Here is a 12,534-nt window from a genome sequence, read left to right as displayed (position 1 = left end):
CACTGGAGTTGTTTAAGAAGGGGAGTGACATGCCCAGATCGTTTCTGCAGGAACTATGCAGGACTATGGGAGGGAGAGCCAAGCAGAGGCCTACCCATTCCATTCCTAGATTGGGCAAGGGCTAGCGAGTGGCAGGCAATCTGCTACAAGTCAAAACTCACCTGTGCTGGGCAGCAGCAGCATGGGAGAGAGTCGTGGGTGGAGACTCAAGTTAACTCCGTAGAAGGAGGCAATAGTAAACCACTTCCATATTTTTACCAAGAAAACTCTACATATACACTACCAGAATGACTGCAGATGGAGGTGGGAGCTCTGGGAAAGATGCATCCATGGTGTCGCTATGGGTCAGAGATGACTTGACAGCATAATAATAATAATAATGATTGATGGTATTTGTTAAGGGCTTACTATGTGCCAAGCACAGTTCTAAGCGTTGGGGTAGCTACAAGGTATTCAGGTTGTCCCACATGGGTCTCACAGTCTTAATCCCCATTTTACAGATGAGGTAACTGAGGCACAGAGAAGTTAAGTGACTTGTCCAAAGTCACACATCTGACAAGAGGCGGAGCCAGGATTAGAACCCACAGGAGCAGTACACTTACAGTTTGGGAGAATACAACAGAGTTGGTAGACACATTTCCTATCCACAAGGAGCTTAAAGTCTAGATAGGGAGACAGATGTTAAAGTGGACCTTAAAGTCTAGATGGGGAGACAGATATTAATGTAAATAATGTATCTGGATGATGGCTTGATGGTCTGGGAAGCCAAACTTGTTGGAGCGCAAATTTGCTGAGATCTACGAATATAGTATGAGATGTTTGGTCTTGATCCCTCAACTCTTCCTACAACTGCCATTCTTGATTTTCATTTGCAGTTAGCTGCACTGCAACTGAGGGTAGGTGTGGCTAACAGCCATCTTTTGACAAAGTCATTAACGCAGTCAAAGCTATGAAACATTACAGCTCCTGTTTCTGGTGACTTTTCTGCAGAAATCTTTAAGCAAGGCTTCTTGGAGGCCTTCACTGGCCAGTCTTCAACACAGAAGAAATTCCACAGAACTTTGAAGACACTGAAGACATCACATGATCACTCCCTTCTTGCAAGGCAGAAAAACTGACTAGAATGACCAGGATATGTCACTGGTTCCTACTGCCGGAAAGATTCTTAGCCAGAGGTTCACTGGACGGGCTACTGAAGAACCACTTCACAAGAACAAATCATTTATGTTCGGAGAAATAGAATTAGCCTTTCCAACATTTCTTGGAAATCCTAAAACTCCAAAATCACACAGTACAGAAGTTGATCAATGAAACTGCATTTTTACGTCTTTTCAGAACTCATTCATTCAATAGTATTTATTGAGCGCTTACTATGTGCAGAGCACTGTACTAAGCGCTTGGAATGTACAATTCGGCAACAGATCATATTCTAAGAGTGACTGTAATACGGATACACAGAAGGATTAGAAAATTACCAGACAACTATCAACACTCAAAAGATGATAGAATCATCCCTATCACCAAAATTTCTGAAAAACCCTCCTCCCCTTATTACTATTCAGAGGCAGCTTGGCCTAGTGGATAGAGCACTGGCCTAGGAGTCTGAAGGCCCTGGGTTCTAATCTCGGCTCTGCCACATGTCTGTTGTGTTAGGTAAATCATTCAACTTCTCTGTGCCTCAGTTACCTGATATGTAAATGGGGAATAAGACTGCGAGCCCCATGTGGCTCACCCCAATATATCTACTGAGGCAGTCTGGCTTTGTGCAAGAGCCCGGGCTTGGGAGTCAGAGGTCATGGGTTCTAATCCCGCCTCCGCTGCTTGTCAGCTGTGTGACTTTGGGGAAGTCCTTAACTTCTCTGTGCCTCAGTTACCTCATCTGGAAAATGGGGATTAAGACTGTGAGCTCCACGTGGGACAGCCTGATTACACTGTATCTATCCCAATGCTTAGAACAGTGCTTGGCACAGAGTAAGCGCTTAACAAATACCACTATTATTATTAAGTGCTTAAAGCAGTCCTTGGCACATTATAAGCACTTAACAAGTACCAGAATTATCATTATTCCTCCTCCTGTTCTTCATCTTCCTCCTCCTATTCTTTGTCTTCCCCCTCCTTCTCCTCCTCCTCTTCTTCCATGCCTCTCTGGATGGTGAATGAGTCTTTCCTCCAGCATGGGTCAGAGCATGTTGGCCAGGTCAGGGGGCTCTGCTTGCCCTCCATTTGGAGTTCAACTCACTGCTGCCTTGTCAGCATGCATAGGGGGTGCAGTGCATGGTTGGGGGGCTCCTCGTGCCCTCTGATAAGAGGACAGCTTACCGCTGCCATGATAGAGCATGTGGAGAGCTCACTGCCTGATGTGGGGGCTGTTCATGCCCAATGTGCAGCGGGTAACATGTAGCCATGTCTGGTTTCTCGCCTGGTGGCAAGCCTGCCCCAGATGCAGTTCCCTGTGGCCATCCCATGGCACGGTTCCCAATGCCTTTGGGATTGAGTGCTTCCATTCCCTGTCCAGCCTGGCTTGCCTGCCTGCCACAGGGGCCACTGTGGCCGGCACAGGCACTGGGAAGGGGGTTGGGGAGGAGGGAGCAGGAAAGACTCCACTGTGGGCTGCGGTGTAAATTCCAGTATTTCCCTGGCCAGGGATGGGTCCTGCCGACAGACGTCAAGGCACGGGGCTGCCACCTGGACGCCCCCTTGGCTGTTTTCTGTCTCTAAAGGGGCAGGAAAGGCAAGCTACTCCTTGGCCAGAAAGCTGTAAGGCAGAAGGTGATGGAGCTACCCTCCAGGGCTCAGCCCACCTATGGAGTGGGACCTCGTGCTCAATGGCCACATCTGATGTCACGTAGATGTGGGTCGAAAGCCAAGAATGCGAAGCCAGGCCAGATCCAGATTGTTTATAATAATATTAATAATAATAACAGTTATGGTATTTGTTAAGCATTTATTATATGTCAGACACTGTACTAAGCACTGAGATGGATACAAGCAAATCCAGTTGGACACAATCCCTGTCCCATATGGGGCTCACAGTCTCAATCCCCAGTTTACAGATGAGGTATCTGAGGCCCAGGGAAGTGAAATCACTTCCCCAAGGTCACACTGCACACAAGTTGCAGAACTGGGTTAGAATCCATGACCTTCTGACTCTCAGGCCCATGCTCTAGCCACTACGCCATGCTGCTTCCACAAAGTCTTGTTCTCTCCGAGAGTCTGGGGCCTATATTCTTGTTGACTGCAGGAGAGTTCCAGCTGGGAGTCACTGGGGATGGGCAAAATCCCCTCCTTCCTTCCTCTGCCCCACTGAATATCATCATTATTATTATATTACAGTGGCCAAAAAGTCCTCTTCATCTTTGCTGTCTAAGGGCCCATTGAAGCTCTTTATTTAGTCTGGGATCTGGAACCAGAGTAGGCTGAGATAACATGAGAGAGAAGGACTGGGTAACTGTAACTCCCCACAATTTTGGGGTGAGGGTCCTCATAAACTGAGGCCTTTCAAATCCATGGCTGATGTTCCCATTGCCTTTGGCGTCTCACAAAGGAACACCATTTTGAGTCAGTCTCGATCCCCATCTTAAGACGAGGTAAGTGAAGCCCATGGAAGTAAAGTGACTGGCCCAAGGTCACACAGCTGACAAGTGGCAGAACTGGGATTAGAACCCAGGTCCTCCTGACCCCCCAACTGGGCTCTATCCACTAGACCACTCTGTTTCTCAGACATCAACTCACAATCTGTCTTAACCCTGTAACCATCGCATCATTATCATTAAAATTCCTCATGTGACATCCAAAGTAGTTTTTCAATGAAATAAGGTATTATAGACAACAATTACAACAAAAATAAGAAGCTTACCTCTTGATGATTTAGAAGTCGCTCTAAATCGGCTGCCATCTGGTTCTTCACCTGTAACAAAGCTGTCTTTTCTTTATTTAAGTTGCTGGAAGAAAAAAAAAACTCATTAAGAAATAGGGTAAAGGGAACCAAGCTCTCTTCTAATCTTGACTTCTGATTGACGTCTGTAGTCCAACTAAGTTCAAGTAATTTCAAATATTGATCTACTTCCCTAACTGCAAATTATGGTCAAAGGAAATTCACACAATGAATAGATGCAAACGTTATAAATCTGACAGTGTGATATCGCACTATAAAACTTACTAACACATAAGGGTTATAAAAATCTCAGATCACTGTTCAATACGTGCTCAAGTACATGGGTCTGTGTGAAAGTGTGAGCAGGTGCTGTCTTTCATTTTCAAAGATCAACAAGTCCCAGCAAGGTTCTATCACAGAATGTGTGTATCTGAGTGTGTGTGTGGTTGAAGAGATTTATGTGCTACTGACAACAGGTTTCACATCTTTGTGTATTTGATATTCTCCATTAAAACTTTGGCTTTCTTCAAGCTTATTCTCATTCCATAGTGTTGTGCAAACTGTGTGAAGCAATTCGGTATCATCTGCACAACACCTTGTATAGAACACAAGAATCATTAGCATGCCAGAAGCAGAATGGGCTAGTGGAAAGAGCACGGGCCTGGGAGTCGGAGGGCCTGGGTTCTAATATCAGCTTTGCCACCTGTTTGGTGTGTAACCTGGGGCAAGTCACTTAACTTCTCTGGGCCTCAGTTCCCTCATCTGTAAAATGGGGATTCAATACCTGCCCTCCCTCCGACTTAGGCTGTGAGGCCTATGTGGGACCTGATTATCTTGTATCCAGCCCAGCACTTAGTTCAGTGCTTGGCAGATAGTAAGTGCTTAACAAATACTACACTTCTACTATTACTATCATATTTTCCAAATGTCTGTCTCAAGATCTTTTGTAAGGCTTATAGTCTAATGAGCCACTGGAGAGGCACCCTGGCAACACGTCCTGCACTAATCCTCTAGATCGTAAGCTCCTTGTGGGCAGGGAACCGACAAGAAACTCCATTTTATTGTCCTCTCCCAACTGCTGAGTACAGTGCTCTACACCCATTAAGTGCTCAATAAATACAATTGATTAATTGACCGATTGTTGTCCTGGCCTCTACATTATGTGTCATGACTGAATGAATGAATATAATTTTATTTCTTTATATTGATGCTATTGATGCCTATTTACTTGTCTTGATGTCTGTCTCCCCACTTCTAGACTATGAGCCCGTTATTGGACAGGGATTGTCTCTATCTGTTGCCTAACTGTACATTCCAAGTGCTTAGTACAGTGCTCTGCACATAGTAAGCGCTCAATAAATACTATTGAATGAATGAATGACTTGTAGGGGAATCAATTCTCTAGATGTTTCCTTCTTCTTTCTCCCTACTCACGCAGTTTCAGTAACTTTGCTGCCCACTTTCCTGAACTTGACCCCTTTTATTACCCTGTCCTCTGTCTCCCAAGTCCTCCTCCCTCAACGGTCTATAGTTCAGGATTGTTTTTTTTCTCCATCTGAACTTTAATCACAGCAATAGATGTTGTTGTGGTTGCTGCCACTCCCGCTTTCCTTTTCCTTTGTTGAAGCCACAGCTCCCCACCGGAACCAAGGACTTAGGGAAAGGGAAAGACTTGGGATGGAGGGATTGGAGGTAGGAGTCCTCCCGGAGCGATATCATGGCTCACATCCATCCCATCTGGACCTACCTCAGAGCTACACCCAGCTTCTTAGTTTTCCAGAACACAACATCAAAGGGCAAGCCCGGAGCACTGGCATTTTAATCAATCAATCAATCAATCAATGTTATTTATTGAGTGCTTATTAAGAGCAAAGGAGAGTACAATTCAACACAATTAACAGATATGTTCCCTGCCCACAATGAGCTCACAGTCTGGAAGAGGAGAGGGACATTAATACTTAAATGTAAGCCTTGTCTTTGGGGCTGTAAACTTATTTTGGACGGGGAACATGTCTAACAGCCCTCTTTTATTGTACTCTCCCAAGTGCTCAGTATAGTGCTCTGCCAAAGCAAGTGCTCAGTAAATACCACTGATTGAGTGTCTGAGTGCATTTCAGCCTGCCTGATTCTCCTCCTAGCCCTCTGATCCTTCCTTCTCATATCATTCACTAGTTCTTCTTCCACTTCTCATCTCCAATCTGTGGATTTCTCACAAAGCTCCAATCAAGGTCCCTTACTTTTCTAGGACTTACCTCATTCATGTTCCAGGCAGCAGGGAGCATTTTTATGCAGATGATTCCCAAATCTACTTTGCTACTTCCAACCTCTCTCCTGCTTCATAATCTACTATTTCCTCTTGCCTCCAGATCATCTCTTGATGTCTGTATGTGGATAAAACTAAACTCTCTACTTTCCCTACTAAACTCACTTCATTCATTCATTCAGGTGCATTTTTTGAGCACTTACACTGTGCAGACCACTATTCTAAGCACTTGGGAAGAGAGAGTCAGAGGTAGAGCTGGCATTTGAAGTTAAGTCTTTTGATAATAGTAAACAGACACATTCCCAGCCCGCAATGAGCTTACAGTCTAGAAGGGAAGACAGACATTAATATAAACAAATTAAAGATATGTACATAAATGCTGTGGGCTGGGGGGACGGGTGAATGAGAGGAGCAAGTCAGGGTGACACACAAGGGAGAGGGAGAAGAGGAAAGGAGGCCTCTTGGAGGAGATGTGCCTTCAGTAAGGCTTTGAAGGGGGAGAGAGTAATTGTCTGTCAGAATTGAGGACAGAGGATGTTCCAGGCCAGTGGCAGGATGTGGGCGAGAGGTCAGTGGTGAGATAGACAGGATGGAGGTACAGTTAGAAGGTTAGCCTTAGAGCAATGAAGTGTGTGGGGTAGACTGTAGTAGGAGAGGAGCGAGGTGAGATAGGAGGAGGGAAGGTGATTAGTAATTGAAAGCCAATGGTGAGGAGTTTTTGTTTGATGCAGAGGTGGATAGGCAATCACTGGAGTTTCTTGAGGAGGAGAGAAGCATGGCCTGAAAATTTTTGAAGAAAACTGATGTGGGCAGCAGTGAAGTATGGACTGGAATGTGGAGAGCCAGGAGGCAGGGAAGTCAGCAAGGAGGCTAATACGGTAATCAAGACAGGCTAGGATGAGTGATTGGATTAATGTAGCAGTTTGGATGGAGAGGAAAGGGTGGATTTTAGCAATATTGTGAAGGTAGAACAGACAGAATTTAATCTTCCTCAACATTCTAATACCTCAAATTTTTTGTGCTCTTCTAAAAAATACTTTGAAGTTGGAGCGACTGAATTGATCAAATGCTGGCATTTATGAGTGCTTACTGAGTGCACAGCACAGTAATAAGCACTGTGAGAAGCAGTGTGGTTTAGTGGAAAGAGCACGGGCTTGGGAATCAGAGGACATGGGTTCTAATCCAGGTTCTGCCACTTACCAGCTGTGTGACTTTGGGCAAGTCACTTAACTTCTCTGTGCCTCAGTTACCTCATCTGTAAATGAGGATTAAGTCTGTGAGCCCATGTGGGACAACCTGATTACCTACTATCTACCCCGGTGCTTAGAATGGTGCTTGGCACATAGTAAATGCTTAACAAATACCAACATCATCATTATTATTACTCTAAGTCCTTGGGAAAGTATAATACAATACAGTAGGTAGATACAATCCCCTGTCTAAAGGTAGTTTAGAGACTAAAGGGAGAGACAATCATTAAAATACATTTTGGATAAATCTGTTCATAAGTGCTGTAGGGATGGATGAACAACATAGTGCTTAAGGAGTACAGATTTGGGTACATAGGCAACACAGATGGAAGACTAAGAAAGGAGAGTAAGGGAACACCTCTTGGAGGAGATGTGATTTTAGGATGGTTTTGAAGGTGGGGAGAGTGGTGGGCTGTGGGACTTGAAGAGGGAGGGGGAAGGGTTCCAGGACCCAGGGAGGAAGCAGGAAGGGATCAGCAGCAGCGAGAAAGACAAGATGGAGGTGCAGCGAGTGGGTTAGTGTTAGAGGAGCAAAGTGTGTGGACTGGGTTGAAGTAGGAGATTAGGGAGATGAGGTAGAAAGGGGAGATCTGATTGAATGCTTTAAAGGTAATGGTAAGGAGTCTGATGTGGAAGATGGAGTGGTATTCACTGGAGATTTTTAATGAGAGGGGAGACATAGAGTGAGCGGGTGCTTTTTTAGATACAAGGCTATCAGGATGGACACAGTCCCTGCCCCACATGGGGTTCCCAGTCTAGGTAGGAGAGAGTAGGATTTCTCATTTTACAGATGAAGAAACTGAGGCAGAGAGAAGTGAAATGACTTGCCTGAGGTTACACAACAGGCAAGTGGCAGAGTTGGCCTGTGCTCTTTCCACTAATAATAATAATAATACTGTTGGTATTTGTTAAGCGCTTACTATGTGCAGAGCACTGTTCGAAGCGCTGGGGTAGACACGGGAATCAGGTTGTCCCACGTGAGGCTCACAGTCTTAATCCCCATTTTACAGATGAGGTAACTGAGGCCCAGAGAAGTTAAGTGACTTGCCCACAGTCACACAGCTGACAAGTGGCAGAGCTGGGATTCGAACCCATGACCTCTGACTCCAAAGCCCATGCTCTTTCCACTGAGCCACACTGCTTCACTAGCCCACACTGCTTCTTGAAGAGGTGAAATTGGGAGGAAAAGACAATGAGCTCAGTTTTGGAAAAACTAAAATGAAGATGATAATGGTAACTGTGGTATTTATTAAGTGCTTATTATGTGCCAAGCACTGTTCTAAGTGCTGGGGTAGATTCAAGATAATCAGGTCAAACACAGAAGGTGGCACCAGAATGTATATGAAGATGCCTTCAACACGGAGAAATATGAGAATATGGGGCTGAAGGAAAGGTGGGAGGTCTGGCTGGAGATAGAGATCTGAAAGTAATTAGCATACAATTGGAAAAGGAAACAAGGAAAGTGAACAAGCTACAAAGCATTGAGAATTAAACAAGACTAGCAGATAGCCCAGAGGGAAGAAGAGGAGTTGGCAAACAAAGGATAGCACAACTGAAAAGTCCTGAAGAGAAAATCAGAAGTGGAGCTGGCATCTGAAGTTAGGTCTTTTGATTCCTAGCTCATTCTAGCCATTAAGCTAACCATGAGGCTCCCTTAGTCCCCTTGCTAAATCCGACATTTTAATGCGTTAGAGAAAAGGGAAGACCAAATGATGCATGTCTCATCAAGCGCTTAGTATAGTGCCCTGCACACAGTAAGCGCTCAATAAATACGATTGAATGAATGAATGAATCTACTCCCTCCCTTAGTTAAGCAGTAGTATATTGAATGCATACTCTGCACAGGATACTGTACTAAGCACTCATGAGATTACAATAGAGAAGGTAAATATGACCCCTACATTGCCATGTCTGTTAAAAAAACCCCAAAACTATTCTTCCCAAAAAAGGAAGAGGAAGAAGATGAGGTAAACTACGAAGTTCACGTGGGACAGAGACTGTGTTTAACCTGATTATCTTGTATCTACTCCAGTACTTAGTGTAGCAGGCTTGGTATATAGAAAGTGCTTAACGAATCCCACAGTTACTGTTCTCAACATCATTGTTACACGATTCTCCCAAGACATTTAATTAAAAAATATCAGCTACAGAAATTCTCTAGAGAAAAAGTTCAAATTTCAAGTTCAAAAAAACCAAAATTTTCAGAAGCTGTATTTAGGCAGGTACCAATGGAACCCTTGAAAAGCTGGGGAGTGAATTATTACAAATAGTTCAGTGCTCTGCACACAGTAAGTGCTCAATAAATACGATTAAATGAATTAATGAATGAATAAATGTGTGGGTGATCGTGCCACATCCTCTAAGAAAAGCAAAAAGTGGCAGTTCCTCAGTGACCCAAATAACATTTGAATGGGTTTCTGTTGTGTACAGCCCCACAACAATCAGTGGTATTTACTAATCACCTTCTGTATGCACTTTACTAAGCACCCGGGAGAGCAGGATGAAATTGGCAGACATGAGCTCCATCCTCCGTTATTTTACACTCTGGAGGATGACTTTATAATCTCCTGGATTTTACAGAAATACACTGGTAGGGCCAGATGGCTAACACGAGTCTCGAAAACACAACCTGGGATTTCAAATCAATACTTGGGTTTCAGGAACCACACGGATCTAAAAGTGTCTAAATTTAGTAAGGTCTGACCGGGGAAAAGTCTGTAGATGAACATAGCATCTGAAGTATTAAATCTCCATGGGCAAGGGATGTGTCTACCCACTCTGGTGTACTGCACTCTCTCAAGCGTTTAGTACAGTGCTCTGCATTCAGTATGCACTCAACGTATACCACTGTTTGAATGTTTTATGGTGAGTGTTCCATTTCTCCGCATTAAGGGGATAATCCTTGCCATATCCACTGCATTTAGAATGTATATAACTAACCCTTGATTCTGACGAATCTGTTAGCAATAATGAATCAGAGATTAGTTCATATTTTGATGGTGATGAAGAAAACAACTGCCACACATTCTCTCGCAAGATAGAAACAGGAACCTAAAAGAATCCTGGAAACTGGAAACCCAGATTGGATGCGGTTATTTCAGTGGATGCGCTGCAAAATTAGGAAGCTACTAGATAGTTCGGATTGAAAGCTTTGGGTCACAACTTTCTAGATGCACACAAAGATTTACTCAAGTAAATATATTTGTAATCTCTGGGGTAACAATTTCAAACAGTGCTGGGTGCACTTCCGTTGTGTCGTGGAACTGAGAAAAATACCTCACATGTTGAAAAGACAAGTAAATTGAAAATCACGTTTAGTATTTCAGAGTACTGGGCAAAAGCTCACTGGGCAGGAAAGGTGTCTACCAACTCTGTTATATTGTACTCTCCCAAGCACTTAGTAGAGTTCTCTGCACACAGTAAGCACTCAATAAATATGACTGATTGATTGATTGAAACTAATCTACACTAAGGGACTAAACTGCACATACTCTGGCCAGTGAAGGTAGCAGACTTTCTAGACAAACCAGTGCTTCGAAGGGCTCGGAAGCAAGACTACACCAGATTTAATTTTTTATTAATTGAAGATAGAACCTGCAACCAATTGCTGCTGTGACTTGCAGTTGTAAGTTCTATTCCATTTGTATTTGCATTCCATTTCTATTCCTGACTCACTGGGTGGCATAGCAGCAGGCATCACCTCACTAGGTCTTAATTTCCATATCTGTAAAAGGAGATGATCAATTAATGGTATTTATTGAGCACTTACTGGATACAGAGCACTGCGCAAATAAGTACACGGGAGAGAATGATATAAAAGAGTTGGTAGACATGTTCGCCACCCACACGGTCTTATAGTTCCTCTTCTCCCACTCTCTTCTGTGTCACCCTTGCGCTTGGATTTGTTCCCTTTATTCACTCCTTCAGCTCAACAGCACTTATATATAACCATAATATATTTATTTAATGTATGTCTTCATCTCTAGTCTGTAAGCAGCATGGCTCAGTGGAAAGAGCCTGGGCTTTGGAGTCAGAGGTCACGGGTTCGACTCCCAGCTCTGCTACTTGTCAGCTGTGTGACTGTGGGCAAGTCACTTAACTTCTCTGTGCCTCAATTACCTCATCTGTAAAATGGGGATTAACTGTGAGCCTCACGTGGGACAACCTGATTACTCTGTATCTACCCCAGCGCTTAGAACAGTGCTCTGCACATAGTAAGCATTTAACAAATACCAGCATTATTATTAAGCTCGTTGTGGGCAGGGAATGTGTCTACCAACTCTGTTGTATTATATTCTCCAAAGTGCGTGGAATAGTACTCTGCACACAGTAAGTGCTCAGTAAATATAATTGACTGATTGATAGGGAGAGACAGACAATAAAATAAACTGCAGGTAGGGGAATAATAATATTCACATGCCCTCAAAATGTTACATGAATTAATTAATGATTATGAAGAGCCATGAACATATAGACTCTGTATAAATACCATTTGGCACCCGATACCAGTGAAAAATAGTAATTAAATGCCCATCAAGGTAAGTAGCTCAGTAAAAAACCAAACTGCTGAAGCTAGATGCTAGTCTGTGAGTCCACTGTTGGGTAGGGAGTGTCTCTGTTGCTGAATTGTTCTTTCCAAGCGGTTAGTACAGTGCTCAATAAAAACGAATGAACGAATGAATGAGAGCATACTGATCTCTGAAGTTAGAAAGAGCTGAAGGGACCAAGGAAGTTGTTATGCTCAGTAGGACTTCCATCTTCAAAGCCTTTTTGAAAGCACATCTGCAAGAGAAGCAGCGTGGCCTCATGGATAGAGCACAGGCTTGGGAGTCAGTAGGACCTGGGTTCTAATCCCAGTTCTGCCACTTGTCTGCTGAGCGACCTGAGGCAAGTAACCCAACTTCTCTGTGCCTCAGTTCCCTCATCTGTACAATGAGGTTTAAGAATGTGAGCCCCAAGTGGGACAGGGACTGTGTCCAATCTGATTAGCTTGTATCTATCCCGTGCTTAGAACAGTGCCTGGCACATAGTAAGTGCTTCACAAATGCAATTAAAAAAATAAAAGGCTGTACCCAAAAATAACAATGCAATGTTTAAGATAAAGAACTCACTTTCAGAGAAGATTTGAGCACAGCAGTTGGCAAATG

At 43.7% G+C, this 12,534-nt stretch overlaps 1 protein-coding gene across 4 annotated transcripts in view; it reads right to left on the bottom strand.

Moving 5' to 3' along the window:
- The window catches only part of PIBF1 (progesterone immunomodulatory binding factor 1), a 280,353-nt gene that overhangs the window by 35,676 nt on the left and 232,143 nt on the right, over positions 1 to 12,534 (bottom strand). For 3 of the 4 annotated variants that reach the window (XR_003756003.2, XM_029055543.2, XM_029055551.1), the window contains exon 16: positions 3,857 to 3,941. Coding sequence is in view for 3 of the 4 variants with exons in the window: in XM_029055543.2 (XP_028911376.1) it covers positions 3,857 to 3,941 (85 nt within the window). In the remaining variant the exon portion in view is untranslated. Of the gene's footprint in view, positions 1 to 3,856; positions 3,942 to 11,030; positions 11,112 to 12,534 lie in introns of those variants that run through there. The other variant, XM_039911203.1, reaches the window with a different exon arrangement.

This window comes from Ornithorhynchus anatinus, chromosome 2 (assembly GCF_004115215.2).
Source record: "Ornithorhynchus anatinus isolate Pmale09 chromosome 2, mOrnAna1.pri.v4, whole genome shotgun sequence".
Taxonomy (NCBI): domain Eukaryota; kingdom Metazoa; phylum Chordata; class Mammalia; order Monotremata; family Ornithorhynchidae; genus Ornithorhynchus; species Ornithorhynchus anatinus.
The sequence above is the reverse complement of the archived record's forward strand: the minus strand, read 5'-3'. Positions and strand labels throughout refer to the sequence as shown.